Source organism: Mustelus asterias, unplaced genomic scaffold (genome assembly GCF_964213995.1).
Source record: "Mustelus asterias unplaced genomic scaffold, sMusAst1.hap1.1 HAP1_SCAFFOLD_386, whole genome shotgun sequence".
Classification (NCBI taxonomy): domain Eukaryota; kingdom Metazoa; phylum Chordata; class Chondrichthyes; order Carcharhiniformes; family Triakidae; genus Mustelus; species Mustelus asterias.
Genome location: NW_027590342.1, coordinates 203,435 through 227,325, shown reverse-complemented (window position 1 = coordinate 227,325; position 23,891 = coordinate 203,435). Strand labels below are relative to the sequence as shown.

Here is a 23,891-nt window from a genome sequence, read left to right as displayed (position 1 = left end):
GTGCATTACCCTCGGACTCTGGGCTCCCAGTCCAGTGACAATACCACCACACCATCAGATTGAGAGCATTTGTGTGATAGTCCCCAGTCTACCACTTTCAGGCCGGTCTCAATATGTTTAAAATAAACCGTTTTAAAATAAATCAATTCAAGTCTAATTAAATACCAGTTGGAGGAATTCACAGTTGCCTGGGGCAGTTTTCTAACACATTACCATCTTTCTATATATAAGGAATCAAGTATTGTACACAATACTCCAGAGGTGGTCTCTCCAATGCCTTGCACACTGGAAACATACTGGAATTTAGAAGAATGAGAGATCAAATTGACAAGATGATAAAAGGTGTGGATAAAGTAGACGTGGAGCGGATGCTTCCTCTTGTGGGACATTCTCAGAGGCAGTTTAAACCTTTCAGGGGACTGTGGGGAAGTCTCCAGACTTGGGACAACACACACACAGAGTTGGGGGCTGGGGGTGGCGAGCGGGGGGGGAGGTGGGCAGTCAGGTATACTGGTATTCTGGGAGACTGATATTCCCAACAAGGGCCAGAGGTCACAGTGCTGAAACATATTAAACTGTTCAAACAGAGGTAGGCAGAAAGCCATGAGGCTTTAGAGCTCCCTGGAGATGCAAAGGTAACTCCCATTGCCAAAAAGTAGCCACATGTGAAGTGGAAACACCTTCCCTCAGCTTGTTACACAGGTAGTATTGAGGAGGTGGGGAGGCTGCAGAAAGATTTAGACAGTTTAGGAGAGTGGTCCAAGAAGTGGCTGATGAAATTCAACGTGGGCAAGTGCGAGGTCGTACACTTTGGAAAAAAGAATAGAGGCATGGACTATTTTCTAAACGGTGACAAAATTCATAATGCTAAAGTGCAAAGGGACTTGGGAGTCCTAGTCCAGGATTCTCTAAAGGTAAACTTGCAGGTTGAGTCCGTAATTAAGAAAGCAAATGTAATGTTGTCATTTATCTCAAGAGGCTTGGAATACAAAAGCAGGGATGTACTTCTGAGGCTTTATAAAGCACTGGTTAGGCCCCATTTGGAGTACTGTGAGCAATTTTGGGCCCCACACCTCAGGAAGGACATACTGGCACTGGAGCGGGTCCAGCGGAGATTCACACGGATGATCCCAGGAATGGTAGGCCTGACATACGATGAACGCCTGAGGATCGTGGGATTATATTCATTGGAGTTTAGGAGGTTGAGGGGAGATCTGATAGAAACTTACAAGATAATGAACGGCTTAGATAGGATGGACGTAGGGAAGTTGTTTCCATTAACAGGGGAGACTAGGACGCGGGGGCACAGCCTTAGAATAAAAGGGAGTCACTTTAGAACAGAGATGAGGAGAAATTTCTTCAGCCAGAGAGTGGTGGGTCTGTGGAATTCATTGCCACAGAGGGCTGTGGAGGCCGAGACGTTGAGTGTCTTCAAGACAGAAATTGATAAATTCTTGATTTCTCGAGGAATTAAGGGCTATGGGGAGAGAGCGGGTAAATGGAGTTGAAATCAACCATGATTGAATGGTGGAGTGGACTCGATGGGCCGAATGGCCTTACTTCCGCTCCTATGTCTTATGGTCTTATGGTCTTACACACTGACCTTTCCACAAACCCAACATGTTTACAAACACTCGCTGCAGTTTCTGCAAACTTTGTATCAAACTGCCTCCCATTCTGCTCAATACTGACCCCCTCTCAACCTGGCACTGAACTAGTGTCTGAATTGAGACAGAGACACATAGACAGAGTTTTTAAAGTTGAAGGTTTTAAAGTTTGATTATTAGTGTCACAAGTAAGACTTACATTAACACTGCAATGAAGTTACTGAGAGAGACAGAGAGAGGCAGAGACACACAGAGACAGAGACATAGATAAAGAGACAGAAAGAGACAGAGAGATAAAGAGACAGAGAGGATGTTTAAAGTTTGTTTATTCCTGTTACAAGTAAGGCTCACATTAACGCTGCACTTACTGAGAGAGACAGAAAGAGAGAGTTTTTAAAGTTGAAAGATTTAAAGTTTATTTACTCGTGTCACAAGGCTTACATTAACACTGCAATGAAGTTAGTGAGAGAGACAGAGATAGAGGGAGCATCCAGAGTGGGTTCAGTAACACATTTATTGATCAGATATCTCTCTCTGTGACTCTTTAGCGATGAGATATTAAGCCAGGATGGTTTCACTGACCCTCTTCAGCAGGCAGATATTCCCAAATCCAGCCTCGGTCTCAGACACACACACACCACTCACACATTCCCTCTGCTCTGTCCAAGGGAATATTGTAATCCAGGAATTTCTATTTTATATTTACAGGGTGAGGGGGGGAGAAACTCAACTCAAAAATCCTGCAGTGTCTCCAAGCTGCTTTTAAATTTCAATTCAAACCCTGGGCCACATGTGAAGCTGCAGAGATTGGGAAACTTACCAAACCCAGTTTGTGTGTGTGAGTGTCTGCAGCTTTTGTGTCTTTGAACTTGCGAGGGTGCCAGAGGGAGAATGTCACTGTCTTCACCTCTCTCTGCCTCTCTGTATAAAAAAATCACCAAATTAAACCACACTCAATAATGCGACCATACACAATTAATTATCAAATATCTGTCTCTCTCGCTTTATCTCTGTCTCTTCCCGTCTCTCTCTCTCCCTGTTCTCTCTCTCCCTGTCTCTTCTCGAGCAGAAACAGATGGAGACAGAGAGGCAGGGAGAGAGAGGAAGAGGGAGGGATGGAAACAGCTGGAGTTGTGGGTTAGATGCAGGGGGAGAGACACAGGCTGTTAGAGGGAGGGGAGTTTCAGTGAGGGACAGGGTCTCCAGTTGAATTCTGAAGGTCCTGAGAGAGGGATTTCACTGTCTCAGCCCCTCTCTGGCTCCCTCACTCTGTATAAACAATTCCCAAATTAAAAAACGCTCAACACAGCTGACTGCACTTTGTGGGATCTTGCTGTGCACCACAGTGATTTTAGTTTTAAAAAGGGTTACTTTTAAGAGGGATTTCCAGCCTTTCTGGAGATTTGGGATAATGCAGACACACACACACACACAGGGTAGTGAGTGGGGAAGGGGGGTCACAGCAGTTGAGAGAGTGGGGGGGGGGGGGGGGTGGGGTTTGGGGGGAGGACTGTGTCCCATCTGATTCAGGTTCACATTGCTGCTGCTGCTGTGGGATCTTGCTGTGCACACACTGGGCCTGTGGCCTTTGCCCGCACTGCAACAGCGACCACACTTTATTAAACAAAATCTGGCTCAGGGACCGCAAAGTGGGTTCAAGGAAAAAGCTTGAAAAGGGGTCGGGTAAATTCAAGCACTTTAATCGCCGAGGCATCGTAGGCTCTGGAGAAAGTGCTGGGGAATGGGAGGAGGATAGATTGGGATTTGATGGCCAGCATCGAGCTGGTGGGCCGAAGGGCCTGTTTCTGGGGGGGGTATAGAATTTCCCTGTCTCTGTCTCTCCAGCGTTCTTACCAATCCCAGCACCCCTCCCCTCTCTCTCTCCCCAGACATTCCTGTCTATATTTCATCTTTCAATAAAAGGTTAAAGAAAACAATGTGAATTGTTGTCAATTTAATTTGGGAAGAGAGAGAGAGGAGTGGATCCCATTTCCCCCACACTCTCCTGCAGTCCTCACCCACAGCATTTATTTAATCCGGCCCTCACCAGGTTGTGTGTGTGTGGGATCTTGCTGTGCACACAGGTGGGTCTGGCTCCCTATTCCTCGCACTGTGACCCATGAGCAGAACTTTAAACAGGAAAGATTGAGGAGAAGGAGAAGGGTTGGGGAGGCGGAGGAGGCAGAGAGAGAGATAGAGAAATGGAGGGAGAGCTAAACAGAGAGGGTGTGGGGGGGGGGCTGTGTGAGAGGGTCTCAGGAGGGGCAGGGGGAAAGAGACACAGAGTCTGGGGGTGTCCTCCTCCATCGTGGGACTGGCAGTGGGATCTTGCTGTGCAGAATTACCTTCATTGTAATTTGAATCATTCATTCATTGACTAAGGGAGGGTGGATGTGTGATTGTGGGATTGTAAATATTGTTACCACGCTGAGGTGATGTTTCCCTCTGCGCTATTTTGTAACCCCTAAAGGGATACACCTTGCCTCGTAATCTTAAGTAAGTGTGTGTGAGACAGGAGGAAGCTACTGGTTTTCGTCATTCAATCCCTACAGTGCAGAAGGAGGCCATTCGGCCCATCTAGTCTGTACCGACCACAATCCCAACCAGGCCCTATTCCCATGACCCTACACTTTTAACCTGCTAATCCCCCTGACTCTAGGGTCAATTTAACATGGCCAATCCACCCAACCCACACAGCTTTGGACTGTGGCAGCAATTGGTAAATTAAAGCAAGATCTGACACTCTCTCCATCAGGAACAACTAACAGGTCTTTAATTTAGACTGGGTGACAACCTTATTAAAACAATGAACAAACTGAATAAACTCCCCAATAGAATGCTGTTCCAATGACAAGACTCACTCAGGAATAATGAAATAAATCATTACAGAATAGAGTCACCCTCAAATAATATAATACCAGGCGTCTGTTGGAAGTGTGAACTTACTTCTGCTGCTTGGGTCTGGAATACTTTCTGAGTTGGTTTCTGCTTCTATTTAGATGGTGATGTGATGAAGCTGTATATATTACTGCAGGATTCAGTATCAGACTCTCCCTCCTTCAATCTAAAGAGGCAGCAAGGTCGCTCCCTCCCCGTTATTTCCCCCTGTCCCGGGTTTAAATACCCAGAATTTCCTCACAGTATTCCTGCAATTTGAGTGGCTTGAGGCTGTCACCAACGCCCCAATTTGAATGCAATTGGTTGTGTGTGTTTGAGAGCTTGTTTTAAAATCATTGACCCAATTCAAAGCCTGTTTTGCTCTGCTGGGACTCTGGCTGCTGCTTTGGACACAAATGTTGTAAAGTTGTCTTCTGCAGCCCTGCTTTCTGCAGTTTAAAATCCCCAGCACAAAGACACAGGCTTTCTAAAGACACAACGCTGGATGGTTCGGTTTGGTTTTCTCAGCATTTCTTTTCAATATTTACATTTGTCAAACACCACATCTTTAACCTTATATATGCAACTTCATAATCATATTAGAGAGAGACAGTGTGTGAGAGAGACAGAGAGGGGGAGAGAGAAAGAGGCAGAGTGGGGGGGAGAGAGAGAAAGGGAGAGAGCGAGAAAGGGAGAAAGAGACAGAGAGGGGGAGAGAAAGAGACAGAGAGGGGGAGAGAGAAAGAGGCAGAGAGGGAGAGAGAGGGGGAAAGACAGAGAGAGAGGGGGAAAGACAGAGAGAGAGAAAGAGAGGGGGAAAGACAGGGAGAGAAAGAGACAGGCAGGGAGAAAGAGAGAGAGAAACAGTGTGAGTGAGAGAGAGAGAGAGACAGAGAAAGATGGAGGGAGGGGGAGAGACAGAGAGAAAGACAGACAGGGAGGGGTGGAAAGAGAGAGAGAGAGAAAGACAGGGAGGGAGAGAAAGATGGAGGGAGCGGAAGAGAGAGAGAGAGAAAGATGGAGGGAGTGAGAGAGAGAGAGAGAGAGAAAGACAGAGAAAGATGGAGGGAGTGAGAGAGAGAGAGAGAGAACGACAGAGAAAGATGGAGGGAGGGAGAGAGAGAGAAAGACAGAGAAAGATGGAGGGAGGAGAGAGAGATGGACAGACAGAGAGAGAGAAAGACAGAGAAAGATGGAGGGAGGGAAAGAGGGGGAGAGTGAGGGGGAAAACAGGAAAAGACAGCAAGAGGTGAGGTTTGTGGGGGGTGCAGTGAGGGGGTGGGGGAAGAGACACAGGATCACAGTGACCCGAGCTGGGAATTGAACCCGGGTCCCTGGAGCATGTGAGGCGACCACACTTTATGAAACGAAATCTCGCTCACGGACCGCAAAGTGGGTTCAAGGAAAGAAAGTGGAAACGGGGTCGGGTAAATTCAAGCACTTCAATCACCGAGGCATCGTAGGCTGTGCAGCAAGCGCTGGGGAATGGGGGGAGTATAGATTGGGATTTGATGGCCAGCATCGAGCTGGTGGGCCGAATGGCCTGTTTCTGTGCTGTGTGACTCCAGATTCTCCTCCCTCTTTTCCCAGGAATTTCTATTTGGATGGGGGGTGGGTATAGAATTTCCCTGTCTCTGTCTCTCCAGCGTTCTTACCAATCCCAGCACCCCTCCCCTCTCTCTCTCCCCAGACATTCCTGTCTATATTTCACCTTTCAATAAAATGTGAAGGAAAACACCAATGTGAATTGTTGTTCATTTAATTTCAGGGAGGGAAAGACAGAGAGAGAGAGAAAGAGAGAGACAGGGAGGGAGAGAGAGAGGGAGACAGGGAGGGAGAGAGAGATGGACAGAGACAGAGAAAGACAGGGAGAGAGAAAGGGAGGGAAAGAGAGAAAGGGAGGGAGAGAGAGAAAGGGAGGGTAACAGAGGGAGATCAAAGGCAGAGGGGCAGGGAGAGGAGACACACTGGAGGGGGGCTGGGTTAGGGGGGGGGTCCTCTGCTCTGCACTCACAGCCCAGCTCCCCAGTCTCTGGGGAAAAGACCCTCACTCACACCCTCCCAGAAGGTGGGATTTGTAACCAGCGGCTGTGTGACTGAGGCTGAATCTGGGCTGTTGTGTTTGAATAGATTTTTTCCCAATATAAAATATTGGAATCTGGCTGCTGCCACATTGCAGTGAGAGAGAGATCTGGCTTTGCAGAAGGAGCTTCCCTCCCCATTTCCCCATGGAAATCACTGAGAAATAGCAAACGTGGCCCACAACACGTCATTATTTGAAACGGTCAGACAGAAACTTATCAGAGAGAGCATTTTAATCCCCATTCATCCCCAGACGGTGGAAACAGAGCAGAGATCAGGACAGATTATCCAGAGTAGGAGAGACCTGGGCAGAGATGGGGTATTGGATATATATATAGATCTGGGGGGAAAGCAAAAGAGACACAGAGGGGGCTGGACAGGTTCAGAGATAGAGGCAGAGAAACAGGCAGAGAGAAAGAAACAGTGAGAGACAGAGGGAATCGGAGAGAGAGGTGTGACTGTGCTCGAAGTTTGCATGCTGTAAACCTCTATGACTCGACCCTGCTGAGCCCTGTAAGAATTGTCCTAGTTTGAATGAGGTCACCTCTCATGCGTCTCAAGTGCATAAAGTAAAAGTCAATTTTCTTTCCTCAGAGGACAATCCCTCCATCCCAGGAATTGATGCAGTGAAATGTCATTGAAGTCCCTCTCGGACAAGAATGTCTTTCCTTCGGTAAGAGGATAAAACTGTCCACAACACTCCGTGTGTGGTTTCACCACTAATTCAGCCTCTCCCACATCCCCTTGAAGAGTCTACATCCTCCTCACAACTCACACTTCCACCTGCTTTCATGTCATCTGCAAACTCGGAAATATTACATTTGATCCCAAACGTCCAAATCAATGATATGGATTGTGAATAGCTGGGCTCCCGAGTACTGATCCTTGTGATAAGCCGCTGGTCACAGCCTGGCACCCTGAAAATGACCCATTTGTACCTAAGCTCTGTTTCCTGTCCGTTAACCATTTCTCAATTCATGCCAGTATTACCAGGGTAAATACGTTGCATCACGGGGATTGGGCCTGGGTGGGAATGTTGTTAGCGCAGGCTCGATGGGCTGTATGGCCTCCTTCTGCACTGTAGGGATTCTATGATTCTAATATGTACATACGTCAGTGAAGGTGGCAGGGCACTTTGAGAGAGCAGTAAATGAAGTATATGGTATCCCAGCTTTTATTAATGGAGGAATTGAGGACAAGAGTAAGGAGTTCATATTGAACTTGTATAAGACACTCCTTAAGCCTCATCTGGAGACTGCGCCCAGTTCTGGGCACCGTACTTGAGGAGGGATGTGAAGACATTGGAGAGAGTGCAGAGGAGATTCACAAGAATGATTCCAGGGAATAAGATCCGTAGCTACGACGGTAGATTGGAGAGGTTGGGACTGTTTTCCTTGGAGAAAAGAAGGCTGAGGTGAGACTTGAGAGAGAGATTCAAGATCCTAAGGGGTTTCCACAGGTTAAAGAGTGAGAAACTCTTCCCTCTCAAGAGATGGTCAGGAACTAGAGGGCACAGATTCTAAATGATGGGGAAATGGATCAGAAGTGAAGTGAGAAAAAGCACTTCATCAAGAGTGTGTTTAGAATCTGGAACAATCTTCCTGAAAGCCTGTTCCAATATTCAATAAGATCCTGGCTGATCTGTGATCTAACTCTCTGTCTCTTAACCCCTTGGAAAAGGAAAATCTATCAACCCCAGGTTTAAAATAATAACAAGTGACTGAGCATCAATAGCCATTTGCAGAAGATTGTTTCAAACTAACTCCACACCACATCTGGCAATGTTTCCATTTCTACAATTCTAATATTCTAAACTGAGGCTAACATTCAAATATTCCCAAATCCTGGAGTTCCCAGCCAGCAGAAAAACTTGTTCTTTATCAGCCTCTCCCTTTCCCTCATTATTTTCAATGTTTGATTAAATCAGCCCCCAACTTAAATTCCAGCGGTTAAGAATAATGTTTAATCTGCACTGTTCATCAAATGTTCACAACACAAATACTGGAATGGGCTAAATACAGAGTAAAATTCCCTCTGCTCTGTCCAAGGAATGTTTCATCACAGATTTTTATTTTGAAGTTTAGGGAAAACAGGAATCAAATTGCTCAGCATCCCAGTGTGGCCTCCTGTTTATTTCAATCAGCCCTTCACATTCAAACATGGAGTTGAAGCTTCGAATACTGTCTGTGGCAGCGTTTGTGGATTCAGTTGTTCTCCTGCTTTTTCACTTGTCTGAAGGATTTGAATTATAGACATTGTTTAATCATTCCTTTCTCTCAGCACATGGAACTTGTGAATCTTCAAGGCAGACAATCTCATGTAATTAACAATAAACTGCATCTTTATTCATCCGTCCATTTCCTATCTCTGAATGGATCACACACATTTCCAGAATGCAGGAAGCTCTCAATGGAAACTGCTTCCAATTATTCCCCAATACAATTGTTCACACTTTACTGTAAACTACATTCCACTGACATTCCCAAAGCAGCCACAGAAAAGTGACTGGTTATTTTAAACACTGAACCTGAACTATTTGAGCTGATGATTCACTCACATTGTACAGAAATGTTGAGTCTGTTTTGATGAGAGTGATCAGATTAACATTGTAACATGAAGACAGCCTCCGTACTGAGATTAACCACATTTACAACAATTCTGCAATATCAGATCCATTGCTGTGTGTATTGTGTGAATTCAGCTGTGAAATATCTGGACATTTGGAGCTTCCACTGTTTCTGTCATTTCATCATTTATTAAAGTACGTTGTTCTATCCCTTTTAAATCTAAGTTGTGTCAAATTACATTTCCCTGCACTGAAACCTCTCCACAAGTATGTCCATGTACAAAATATGAATAACTCTTTGCAATGTGATGTTTGCAGCTACGCTGCTTACAATGCTGTCTGATGTTTTGTGTCATTGGCAAACCAGGATGTGCAGCATCTGGGACTTGTATCAGTAATCTCTGCCCTAAACCTCTCTCAGTTATTACAATCTGGGACTTGTATCAGTAATCTCTGCCCTAAGCCACTCTCAGTTATTACAATCTGGGACTTGTATCAGTAATCTCTGCCCTAAATCTCTCTCAGTTATTACAATCTGGGACTTGTATCAGTAATCACTGCCCCAAACCTCTCTCAGTTATTACAATCTGGGCCTTGTATCAGTAATCTCTGCCCTAAATCTCTCTCAGTTATTACAATCTGGGACTTGTATCAGTAATCTCTGCCCTAAACCTCTCTCAGTTATTAAAATCTGGGACTTGTATCAGTAATCTCTGCCCGAAACATCTCTCAGTTATTACAATCTGGGACTTGTATCAGTAATCTCTGCCCGAAACCTCTCTCAGTTATTACAATTTGGGACTTGTATCAGTAATCTCTGCCCTAAACCTCTCTCAGTTATTACAATCTGGGCCTTGTATCAGTAATCTCTGCCCGAAACCTCTCTCAGTTATTTCAATCTGGGACTTGTATCAGTAATCTCTGCCCTAAACCTCTCTCAGTTATTACAATATGGGACTTGTATCAGTAATCTCTGCCCTAAACCTCTCTCAGTTATTACAATCTGGGCCTTGTATCAGTAATCTCTGCCCTAAACCTCTCTCAGTTATTACAATCTGGGCCTTGTATCAGTAATCTCTGCCCTAAACCTCTCTCAGTTATTACAATCTGGGCCTTGTATCAGTCATCTCTGCCCTAAACCTCTCTCAGTTATTACAATCTGGGACTTGTATCAGTAAGCTCTGCCCTAAACCTCTCTCAGTTATTACAATATGGGACTTGTATCAGTAATCTCTGCCCTAAACCTCTCTCAATTATTACAATATGGGTCTTGTATCAGTAATCTCTGCCCTAAACCTTTCTCAATTATTACAATCTGGGCCTGGTATCAGTAAACTCTGCCCTAAACAAAGAACAAAAGAACAAAGAACAAAGAACAATACAGCACAGGAACAGGCCATTCGGCCCTCCAAGCCCGCGCCGCTCCCCGGTCCAGGATTGAATCCTGAATCCAGGATCCCCGCCCAATTTTCCAGCCTATCGACATACCAATATCCTATCCACCGAGCTGTCCCTCACAGCTACGATGCTTTGTTCATCACAACCTATTAACTCACCCCCACCCCCCCATTCCAGACCATGTGATCTCCAGGGAGAGGCGAAAACCCAGAGTGAAAACCCCAGGGCCAATATGGGGAAAAAAAATCTGGGAAATACCTCTCCGACCCCCTGAGGCGATCGAAACGAGTCCAGGAGATCACAATGGCCCTGATCAGAAAATGCTTCCCAACCCTAGTCATTTCCACTTCCACGAACACCATATGAATTCCCTGCCCCCGAGACAGGTTCCCAACTATCCGCAGTCTCGCACTGTACTGGCACCAGCAAGATGATCATAGAATGAAGCCTTGAAACGAGAAACAAGGAACAATTAGCCCGCGCCGCTCCCTGGTCCAAACTAGACCACTCTTTTGTATCCCTCCAATCCCACTCCGTTCATATAGCTGTCTAGATAAGTCTTAAACGTTCCCAGTGTGTCCGCCTCCACCACCTTGCCCGGCAACACATTCCAGGCCCCCACGACCCTCTGTGTGAAATATGTCCTTCTGATATCTGTGTTAAACCTCCCCCCCTTCACCTTGAACCTATGACCCCTCGTGAACGTCACCACCGACCCGGGGAAAAGCTTCCCACCGTTCACCCTATCTATGCCTTTCATAATTTTATACACCTCTATTAAGTCTCCCCTCATCCTCCGTCTTTCCAAGGAGAACAACCCCAGTTTCCCCAATCTCTCCTCATAACCAAGCCCCTCCATACCAGGTAACATCCTGGTAAACCTCCTCTGTACTCTCTCCAAAGCCTCCACGTCCTTCTGGTAGTGTGGCGACCAGAACTGGACGCAGTATTCCAAATGCGGCCGAACCAACGTTCGATACATCTGCAACATCAGACCCCAACTTATGCCCCGTCCTATAAAGGCAAGCATGCCATATGCCTTCTTCACCACCTTCTCCACCTGCGACGTCACCTTCAAAAATCTGTGGACTTGCACACCCAGGTCCCTCTGCGTCTCTACACCCTTTATGGTTCTTCCATTAATCTTGTAGCTCCTCCCTACATTATTCCCACTAAAATGCATCACTTCGCATTGATCAGGATTGAACTCCATCTGCCATTTCCTTGCCCAAATTTCCAGCCTATCTATATCCTTCTGTAGCCTCTGACAATGTTCCTCACTATCTGCAAGTCCTGCCAGTTTTGTGTCGTCCGCAAACTTACTGATCACCCCAGTTACTCCTTCTTCCAGATCATTTATATAAATCACAAACAGCAGAGGTCCCAATACAGAGGCCTGCGGTACACCACTAGTCACAGGCCTCCAGCCGGAAAAAGACCCTTCCACTACCACCCTCTGTCTTCTATGACCAAGCCAGTTCTCCACCCATCCAGCCACCTCCCCCTTTATCCCATGGGATCCAACCTTTTTCACTAGCCTACCATGAGGGACTTTGTCAAACGCTTTACTAAAGTCCATATAGACAACATCCACGGCCCTTCCTTCGTCAACCATTTTGGTCACTTCTTCAAAAAACACCACCAGGTTAGTGAGGCATGACCTCCCTCTCACAAAACCATGTTGACTATCGTTAATGAGTTTATTCCTTTCTAAATGCGCATACATCCTATCTCTAAGAATCTTCTCCAACAACTTCCCCACCACGGACGTCAAGCTCACCGACCTATAATTACCCGGGTTATCCTTCCTACCCTTCTTAAATAACGGGACCACATTGGCTATCCTCCAATCCTCTGGGACCTCACCTGTGTCCAGTGACGAGACAAAGATTTGCGTCAGAGGCCCAACGATTTCACCTCTCCTCTCCCTGAGCAGCCTTGGATAGATTCCATCAGGCCCTGGGGATTTGTCAGTCTTTATATTCTCTAACAAACCGAACACTTCCTCCTTTGTAATGGAGATTTTCTCCAACGGTTCAACACTCCCCTCAGAGACACTCCCAGTCAACACATCCCTCTCCTTTGTGAATATCGACGCAAAGTATTCATTTAGGATCTCTCCTACTTCTTTGGGCTCCAAGCATAAGTCCCCACTTTTGTCCCTGAGAGGTCCGATTTTTTCCCTAACAACCCTTTTGTTCCGAACATATGAATAAAATGCCTTGGCATTCTCCTTAATCCTGTCTGCCAAGAACATTTCGTGACGCCTTTTTGCTCTTCTAATTCCCCGTTTGAGTACTTTCCTACTTTCATTGTACTCCTCCAGAGCTCCCTCCGTTTTTAGCTGCTTGGACCTAACATACGCCTCTCTTTTCCTTTTGACCAGTCCCTCAATTTCCCTGGCTATCCACGGTTCTCTAATCCTACCCTTCCTATCCTTCTTTTTTACAGGCACATGCTTGTCCTGTAGCCCTAACAACCGTTCCTTAAAAGACTCCCACATACCAGATGTGGATTTACCCTCAAACAGCCTCTCCCAATCAAGAGCTGCCAATTTCTGCCTGATCCCAATAAAGTTAGCCTTCCCCCAATCCAACAGCTTACGCTTGGGACACCACTCAACCTTTTCCATCACTATCCTAAAGCTAACAGAATTGTGGTCACTATTTGCCACATGTTCCCCAACCAAAACTTTGAAGACCTGACCGGGCTCATTCCCCAGTACCAGGTCCAGTATAGCCCCCTCTCTAGTCGGGCTGTCCACTTATTGTTCCAACGAACCCTCCTGTACACATTTTACAAATTCCTCCCCATCCAGAGTCCCTGCCCTCAGCGATTTCCAGTCTATACCAGGGAAATTGAAGTCTCCCACTACAACAACCCTATATTTCCTGCACCTATCCAGTATCTCCTGACATATCCATTCTTCCACTTCCCTTGGGCTGTTGGGGGGCCTGTAGTACACTCCCAACATAGTGACTGCGCCTTTCCTGTTTCTAAGCTCCACCCAGAGTGACTCGCTACACGACTCCTCCGAATTGTCCTCCCTCTGCACCGCTGTAATATGCTCTCCAACCAATACCGCTACTCCCCCACCTCTTTTAGCCCCTCCTCTGTCTCGCCTAAAACACTTGTACCCTGGAATATTCAGCTGCCAGTCCTGTCCCGCTTTCAACCAAGTCTCTGTCACCGCAACCACATCCAAATTCCTCGTGCGCATTAAGGCCCCAAGTTCGTCTGTTTTACCTGCTACGCTCCTTGCATTGAAGTATAAACACTCCAGACGGCCAGGCTCAGTGAGGCCGTCCTCCCCCAGAGTGCTCTTCTTCTTTGCCAGCCTTGTCCCAGCCCCAAGCTCGTCCCCAGCCTCCACACTTATAGACCTAATAGTTTGATCCCCACCCCCCTGCCATACTAGTTTAAACCCCCCCGAACTGCACTAGCAAAGCTCCCAGCCAGGATATTTGTGCCCTTCCAACTTAGTTGTGACCCCTCCCTCTTGTACAGGTGCCATCCTCTCCTGAAAACTTCCCATTGATTAATGAAAATAAAGCCCTCCCTCCTGGACCAGTCCTTTAGCCAGGCATTCATTTGAACCAACTCCCTGTTCTTAGCCTCACTGGCACGAGGCATTGGGAGCAGCCCAGAGATGGCCACCCTAGTGACCCTACTTTTTAACCTACTTCCCAACTCCCTGAATTGCTCTCTTAGGACCCCCCTACTCTTCCTATCTACGTCATTTCCACCAATGTGTATAATGACATCCGTTTCTTTATCTTCCCCTTTTAATATGCCTCCTATCCGCTCGGAGACATCCGTGACCCCAGCTCCAGGTAGGCAGACTACCATCCTGGAGTCCCGTTCGCCCCCACAGAATTGCCTGTCTGTGCCTCTAACTGATGCATCCCCCACCATATCGCTCTCCTAACCCCTCTCTTCCCTTTCCGGGCCACAGAGCCTGACTGTGTGCCAGTGACCTGGTCACTGTGTCTTACCCCTGGAGAGGCACACTCCTCCACACTATCCAAAACAATATACCTGTTTTGGAGTGGGACAACCACAGGTGACGCCTCTTCTAACTGTTCACTCCCCTCCCCTCTCACACCTGTCACCAAGCCCTTCCTATTTTGAGAGACCACCACTGGAGTCCTCCCTTGTACTTTACCCTTCTGCCCTTTACTCCTCCGAACTGTGACCCACGTGTCTTCCTCCCGATGCCCCGGTGTAACTAGTTGCCTATAACTCCTGTCAATTTTTCTCCCATTTTCCCTGACTCGGCTAAGGTCAGCGATCTGCAGCTCCAGTTCCATGACACGGTCCCTCAAGAGCTGCAGTTCCACGCACCTGGCACATATGTGAACCTCTGGGAAGCTAGGTGTTTGCAGGAACTCCCACATCCCACATCGGAAGCACTGAACTGGCCGATCACTCATACCTGCCCTTATCCTTTATAGGGTTGGATAAAAAATAACTAGCCTTGCCTCGCCCTTTCAGCCTAAGCCCTGTGAGCCAAAGCCCTTACAGTGCACACTCTGATTCCCACTCACTCCACTGCCCGCTCCCGACGCTGCCCGCTGTATAGTGCAGACGGCTTTTTATGCTCCCGGCGAACCCCCCTGAATAGCAGGTCCATTCAAAAGTCTGAGGGCAGCAGGGAAGTTCTTGAGTCGGTTGGTACGTGATCTCAGACTTTGTATCTTTTTCCTGACGGAAGAAGGTGGAAGAGAGAATGTGTGCATGAGGTCCTTAATTATGCTGGCTGCTTTTCTAAGGCCGCGGGAAGTGGAGACAGAGTCAATGAATGGGAGGCTCGTCTGCGTGATGGACGGGGCTACATTCACGACCTTTTGTAATTTCTTGCAGTCTTGGACAGAGCAGAAACCAGACCAAGCCGTGACACAGAAAGGATGCTTTCTATGGTGCATCTGTAGAAGTTGGTGAGAGTCGTAGCTGACATGCCAAATTTCCACAGCCTCCTGAGAAAGTAGACGTGTTGGTGGGCTTTCTCAATTATAGTGTCGGCATGGGGGGACCAGGACAGGTTGTTGGTGATCTGGACACCTAGAAACTTGAAGTTGGGACCCAAATGACAAGTTGTCATAGTGTCATAGATGTTTACAGCATGGAAACAGGCCCTTTGGCCCAACTTGTCATGCTGCCCTTTTTCTTTTAACCCCTAAGCTAGTCCCAATTCCCCACATTTGGCCCATATCCCTCTACATCTATCTTACCCATGTAACTGTCTAAATGCTTTTTTAAAGATAAAATTGTGCCCCTCTCTACTACTACCTCTGGTAGCTTGTTCCAGACGCTCATCACTCTCTGTGTGAAAAGATTGCCCCTCTGGACACTTTTGTATCTCTCCCCTCTCACCTTAAACCCATGCCCTCTAGTTTTAGACTCCCCTTTGGGAAAAGATATTGACTCTCTATTGTGTGTCAACCATAGAATAGCCACAGAATGAAGGAGGCCATTCAGCCCATTCAGCTGGTGTCGACTCTCTGCTAGAGCAATCGAGCCAGTCCCACTGCTCCACCTTGTCCCTGGAGCCCTGCAAATCTTTTCCCATCAGCTTCCCATCCCATTTCCTCCGGAAAGACAGCGAGGAGCAGAGAGGAAAGAGGGACTTGGGGAATGGAAGGTTTCATCTGATGTTCTTGTTGGCAGATGCTCTGTGGCGGATAAAGCTGGCAGCCTCCTCCAGAAAGCAGCACAGAGTGAATGGAAGGGGCAGAATGTGAGTGAGATGAGACACGAGAGAGAGAGAGAGAGAGAGGGGTGAAAGCTTTCTGTTTGTCAGCAAAAAGCACAATGGTGGCCCTGTGTCCTTCAGGGAGCGGCCCAGGCCTCGCTCAAAGCCTGCCCTGTCCTCACACTCACTGGGAGACGGCCATTTCTAACATGCTGTCCATGTTTCTGAGCTGACACTGAGACAAACACAACAACAGCAGCCTCTGTCCGGACAAGTCCTCATGGAGAATGAAATGTCCAAAGCCACTTCAAAGGAAGATTGCGCGGCAGGATTTGTCCCCGAGCTGTGGAGGGAGAGATTTGGATGGATGACCAGAAGCTGGGTCAGTGAGGTTGTGTTTTAGCAATGGAGGTCGAGAGAACAGAAAAGACCCTTCGGCCCATTGCATCTGTGCCGGTCAAAGACAAATCACCCAACTTGGCTCACGGCCTGGTAAGCCTTGGCATTGCAAATGCATAGCTAAGCACTTCTTAAACGTTCTGAGGGTCTCTGCCTCCACCACCCTTTCAGGCAGAGAGTTCCAGACTCCCACCACCCTCTGGGTGAAAAAAGTTTTCCTCACATCCCCTGTAAACCTCCTGCCCCTTACCCTAAATCTATACCCCCTGGTCATTGATCCCACCACCAAGGGGAAAGCTTTCTCCCCTCTACTCTATCGATGTCCCTCATAATCTTATCCATCTCCATCATGTTCCCCCTCAGCCTCCTCTGCTCCACGGAAAACAACCCCAGGGTGGATTCTTATCACCGTTCAGGCCGGCAGGATTTTCCCATCCCACTGCAGTGAAAGGAGATTTGGCTGGTCACCAGATTCTCCGACCTCGCTGAGCGGGAGTGTGGCGTGAATAGGTGGTAAGATCACACCCTCAGTCTATAAAATCTCTTCAGTCCGAGTGGCGGCACGGTAGCACAGTGGTTAGCACTGCCGCCTCACAGCGCCAGGGACCCGGGTTCAATTCCGGCCTCGGGTTACTATCTGTGTGGAGTTGCACATTCTCCCCGTGTCTGCGTGGGTTTCCTCCGGGTGCATTGTCCATGCAAAATTGCCCTGAGGGTCCCACGATGTATAGGTTAGGGGGATTAGCGGGAACATACGTGGGGTTACGGGGTAAGCCTGGGTAAGAGTCTGTGCAGATTTGATGGGTCGAATGGCCTCATTCTGGACTGTCGGGATTCTATGATTCTATGAACTAAAACTCTCCAGGCCAGGCAACATCCTGGTGAATCTCCTCTGCACCTTTTCCAGTGCTATCACATCCCTCCTATCCTGTGCATTCCACAACTGCACAATGTTTCGATGAGGGGCGGCACAGTGGTTAGCGCTGCTGCCTCACAGCGCCAGGGACCCGGGTTTGATTCCTGGCTTGGGTCACTGTCAGTGTGGAGTTTGCACATTCTCCCCGTGTCTGCGTGGGTTTCCACCGGGTGCTGCGGTTTCCTCCCACAGTTCGAAAGACGCGCTGGTTAGGTGTATCAGCCATGCTAAATTCTCCCCAAGTTGCCCAAACAGGCGCCAGAGCATGGCGACTACCGATTTTCCACAGTAACTTCATTGCAGTGTTAATGTAACCCTACTTGTGACACTAATAAATAAACTTTTAAACCCGATACTCGATTCCCCCATGTTGGCCTTGTTCTGTGATAATTAATGCGGATGTTTAGATTATTCAATAGTTCTTTAAGGACAGCAGACACAGGGAAAAAAACATGTGACTCTTTACACAACAGATATATTTCAAGGGGATACTGCAGCCAACTGTATCTGAGTGGCAGTAATCTTCCCTCAGAATCAGACAGATTGTGGGTTCAGCTCAGAGCCTCAAATACTAGGCCCTTAGCATCGATCAGAGACTCCGAACACAGCATGATGGGAGAGGGGACAAAGGAAAGTGGTGTTGAATTTGTGAGCCTTGTTTTGTGGAAAGCTTTAGTATTTGGTCAGAATGTTAATTTTTGAGTGGACCTACCATACATTAAGCTGATCTTTCTCTCTACCCTATCGGTAACTGCAACACTGTATTCTGCACGCTCTCCTCTCCTTCTCCCGAATGAACTCTATGAACGGTATGTTTTGTCTGTGTAGCGTGCAAGAAACAATACTTTTCACCGTGTCCCAATACATGGGATAGGGCGACATGGTGGACAGTGTTTAGCACTGCTGCCTCACAGCACCAGGATTCAATTCTCGGTTGGGAATTGAGTTTGCACATTCTCCCTGTGTCTGCATGGGTTTCCTGCGGGTGCCCCGGTTTCCTTCCACAGTCCAAAGATGTGCAGATTAGGTGGAATCTGAGACGCTACAGAAGCAGGGTAAAGATTTGAAAATGAAGTGTTTCTCACCCACTTTTAAAAGACAATCCACATTCGCACCAGTCACATTTCACACACTCTGCTCAGTCCTGTGTTGGGGGGTGTTTAGTGCGGGATCAGTGTTTGCTTTTCTCAAACCGCAGTGATATTCCCAACTTATCAAGGGCAAGAGGTTTCAGTGTTTAAACATGTAAACATTACAAAACTAAACCAGACAGAAAGTGATGAGGCCTCACACCTTCAATGGAGTCATCTTCGCTCAGAGTCAGAGAGATTGTGGGTTCAGGTCAGAGCCTGAAATACTAGGCCCTTAGCATCGAGACACACAGAGACAGAGACAGATACAGAGAAATGCAGAGACAGAGAGACACACACAGATACATAGAGAGATATACACACAGAGGCAGAGAGAGAGACACAGATCCAGAGAAGTACAGAGACAGAGAGACACACAGATACACAGAGAGATAGAGACAGAGAGACACACACATAAACACACTAACAGAGAAATACAGAAAGAGAGTTTGGCAAAGTCAGATTTAATTTTCCATTCAATATTTATTTAAAAATTCAGAGAATATTTTACAGGAAAATTGATTTTAAAGTTAACAAAAGTGAATCTGACCTTTGAGCTTCACAATGAGATCTGAACCCCTACGCTCTGAGCTGCCCAATATCTGTACAGCTGTACCAGACACCAGAAAGAGAAAACCAGAGCTCAACATCACGGGAAATGAACAATTGTGAATCAGGAACGAGAAAAGTTATCAATTTATACCTGAGATTTAAACTACAGGAAAACTATTGACTACAATTACATTACAACAAAAGTTACCTTCTACATTTCACACTGAAAACTGAACTACCGCCCACAATTGTCTCAGTGACAGATTCAGAATGATAAACTGAGAGAATTTCACTGTTGGAGTCACCGACAGCAGATATTGTATTTGTGTCAATCAGGAATCTTAATAATCAGCTGAGGGAAATCTACAACGTCCAAAATTCAACCCATCACTTGATCTGTAAAAGAAAGATACAATAATGAAGCAGGTGTTTCTGATGCGGGACATTAATGTTAGAGTTTTTAATAAATGAATCATTTAGAGATTTTTCAAATCCCTTCTGTTTGACAATCCACTCTGACACCAGTCACATTTCACACTCTCTGCTCAGTCCTGTGTTGGCGGGGGGGGGGGGGGGGGGGGGTGGTTTAGTGTGGGATCAGTGTTTGCTTTTCTCAAACCGCAGTGATATTCCCAACAAGGGCAAGAGGTTTCAGTGTTTAAAAATGTAAAGATTTCAGAACAAAACCAGACAGAGAGTGATGAGGCCTCACACCTTCAATGTAGTGATTCCCCCAATCTTTCCTTTTGTAAATTGTTTCCTTCCTCTGTCTGAAGTATTGGAGAGGTCGACATCACTGAAACAATACAATCTCTCGGGACAATCACTGTAAACAGCTTCTGGAAACAAATTGACACTTTAATCACCCAAAAAGCTGAATGTCCATTCAAACACCTCCCTCGCCATATCCTTGTAAATGCAAAGATAACTCCCATTTCCCCAAAGCAGGAAGATGTGAAATGGAAACATCTTCAGCTTTTTACACACTGCACTTTTCCACGGACCAAAATGTTTCAAAACATTTGCTGAAGTTTTGCTTTAAACTCTTTATCAATGTCCTTCCAGGTTTTGTGTGAAGGTTTGTGTTCCACACTGAGCCCCTCTCAGTCTCCACACGGAGCTTGTGTGTGTGCTGATGCTCCTGTCATTTTGGATGGATACTGTGTGAAGCTGCATTCTCTCCCAGTGAGTTTCTGATCTACTTCACTCTCTCTGCGGCTGGAGCAATGTCCAGCAGGCAGCAGAGGATGGCAGTGTATCACTGTCAGCACAATAGACAAACAGCCTTTAGCAAGAGAGGCTTTGACCCTTTTTCAAACCAAATCCCCAATTTGATGTTTCCAGCTGCGCTGTTTACAATGCTGCTGAATATTGTGTGTCTTTGGTAAACTGGGATGTGTAGCATTCAGTCACATTCAGTGGTCAATAAATACGTCAACACTGTGCGTATCTTTCTGTGTGTGTGTGTCAGCGTGCATGTGTGTCAATGTATTTAAATCTCAAAGGAAAATAGGAGCAGGTGTAGGCCATTTGGCCCATCGATCCTGCGCCAGCATTCAAACAGATCATGGGGCACGTACGCACACAAAACACGCACACACCAACACACACAAAACACGCACACACACAAAGCACGCACACACAAACACACATAAAACACGCACAATAAACACACACACACAGAAACACAATAAACACACAAACACACAGAAACACACACACACACACATCAAAAACACAGCACTGCTGCCTCACAGTGCCAGGGACTCGGGTTCGGTTCCCGCTTTGGGTCACTGTCTGTGCGGAGTTTGCCCGTTCTCCCTTTGTCTGCGTGTGTTTCCTCCGGGGGCTCCGGTTTCCTCCCACAGTCTGAAAGACGTTCTGGTTAGGGTGCATTGGCCGTGCTTAATTGTCTCTCCGCGTCAGAGAGACTAGCTCGGGTAAATGCATGGGGTTATGGTGATGGGGCCTGAGTGGGATTGTGGTCGGTGCAGACTCAATGGGCCAAATGGCCTCCTTCTGCACTGGAGGAGTCTAGGATTCTATGAAAACACACAGAAACAGATATTCTCACCCAGTAACACTCACACGCACACAGAAATAAACACACACGGAAACATGTCCACGCACACACAAACAGACACACACACACAAACAAACACACACACACATATTCCTATTTTATTTCACACAATCGATTTGCGTCTTGAACATGCTGAATGATTGGGCTTCCACATCCCCCTGGAATAGAAAATTCCAAAGATTCACCACCCTCTGAGTGAAGAAATTCCTCCTCATCTCAGACTTCAATGGTCTGCCCCTGATTCTGAGATTGTGTCCCCTGGTTCTAGTCTCACCAGCCAGGGGAAACATCCAATCTACATCCACCCTGTCACACCCTGTAAGAATTTTAAGTCTGTTTCAATGGGGTCGCCTCTCATTCTTCAAGGGTTCAAGGCCGACTTCCGGACTTGATGGCCATGGAAGGTGTGCTCATAACGGGGCCAAACAGCTGGATTGTCAAACAGTAAATCCTGCCGGGATCATGTATCAGTAAACTCTGCCCGAAACCACTCTCAGTTATTACAATCTGGGCCTTGTATCAGTAATCTCTGCCCTAAACCTCTCTCAGTTATTACAATCTGGGCCTGGTATCAGTAAACTCTGCCCTAAACCTCTCTCAGTTATTACAATCTGGGCCTGGTATCAGTAAACTCTGCCCGAAACCACTCTCAGTTATTACAATCTGGGCCTTGTATCAGTAAACTCTGCCCTAAACCACTCTCAGTTATTACAATCTGGGCCTTGTATCAGTAATCTCTGCCCGAAACCTCTCTCAGTTATTACAATCTGGGACTTGTATCAGTAATCTCTGCCCGAAACCTCTCTCAGTTATTACAATCTGGGCCTGGTATCAGAAATCTCTGCCCGAAACCTCTCTCAGTTATTACAATCTCGACCTGGTATCAGTAAACTCTGCCCTAAACCTCTCTCAGTTATTACAATCTGGGCCTTGTATCAGTAATCTCTGCCCTAAACCTCTCTGTTATTACAATCTGGGCCTGGTATCATTAATCACTGCCCGAAACCTCTCTCAGTTATTACAATCTGGACCTTGTATCAGTAATCTCTGCCCTAAACCTCTCTCAGTTATTACAATCTGGGCCTGGTATCAGTAAACTCTGCCCGAAACCTCTCTCAGTTATTACAATCTGGGACTTGTATCAGTAATCTCTGCCCGAAACCTCTCTCAGTTATTACAATCTGGGCCTGGTATCAGTAATCTCTGCCCTAAAACTCTCTATTATTACAATCTGGGCCTGGTATCAGAAATCTCTGCCCTAAAACTCTCTGTTATTACAATCTGGGCCTGCTATCAGTAATCACTGCCCGAAACCTCTCTCAGTTATTACAATCTGGACCTTGTATCAGTAATCTATGCCCTAAACCTCTCTCAGTTATTACAATCTGGGCCTGGTATCAGTAATCTCTGCCCTAAACCTCTCTCAGTTATTACAATCTGGGCCTGGTATCAGTAATCTCTGCCCTAAACCTCCCTCAGTTATTACAATCTGGGACTGGTATCAGTAATCTCTGCCCTAAACCTCTCTCAGTTATTACAATCTGGGCCTGGTATCAGTAATCTCTGCCCGAAACCTCTCTCAGTTATTACAGTCTGGGACTTGTATCAGTAAACGCTGCCCGAAACCTCTCTCAGTTATTACAATCTGGGCCTGGTATCAGTAAACTCTGCCCCAAACCTCTCTCAGTTATTACAATATGGGCCTTGTATCAGTAATCTCTGCCCGAAACCTCTCTCAGTTATTACAATCTGGGCCTGGTATCAGTAATCTCTGCCCTAAACCTCCCTCAGTTATTACAATCTGGGCCTGCTATCAGTAATCTCTGCCCTAAACCTCCCTCAGTTATTACAATCTGGGCCTGGTATCAGTAATCTCTGCCTGATACCTCTCTCAGTTATTACAATCTGGGTCTTGTATCAGTAAATTCTGCCCTTCAGCTGATTGGAGAATATCATTGTGAATATTACTGAGTTTGGGATGTAATAATTTCCTGCTGTTGCCAATATGACTATTTTTAACATAGTTTCTGGGATCCTCCAGTCTCCCCTCAGCAGCTTTCTGGGCAGTGAGAGGTGACACACCGTTCACTAGCAGAGGGAGTTTTTGGTCCTGTCGCTGTCAATGGGATTTCCCATTGAAGTCACCTCACGCTAGCAGGAAACCAGAGGCAGGGGAACGAGAGCAGAGAATTCCCCACGAGTGAACAGCCGGAGAATCCCGGACATTAGCTCCTTTCCCAGTGATCACTGCACTCAACCCAGTCGCTGTTTATACGCTCAGTTGTCTCAGTGAATACTACATTACACCATGCTGCTGTGGACACTACAGTCAACCCTTTCTGAGTTCTCACTGTATTAATACCATGTATGGATTGATATTTCATTGGACCATGTGCTGGGTTAGATGAATATTTATTGATTCTTGTGATGTGGGTGTCACTGGCTAGGTCAGCATTTATTGCCCATTCCTAGTTGCCCTGGAGAAGGTGGTGGTGAGCTGCCGTCTTGAACCCGCTGCTGTCTGTGTGGTGTAGGTACACCCACAGTGCTGTTAGGGAGGGAACCTGCTTAAATTATCACTGCATTTAA

The 23,891-nt window shown here is 46.7% G+C and overlaps 1 protein-coding gene across 1 annotated transcript in view; it reads left to right on the top strand.

Annotated features, from left to right (window-relative positions):
* Window positions 1–627: 627 nt before the first annotated feature.
* The window catches only part of LOC144486541 (NACHT, LRR and PYD domains-containing protein 3-like), a 108,559-nt gene continuing 85,295 nt past the window's right edge, over window positions 628–23,891 (top strand). Inside the window, exon 1 of the mRNA XM_078204591.1 lies at window positions 628–635. Coding sequence (XP_078060717.1) covers window positions 628–635 — 8 coding nt within the window. The remainder of the gene's footprint in view (window positions 636–23,891) is intronic.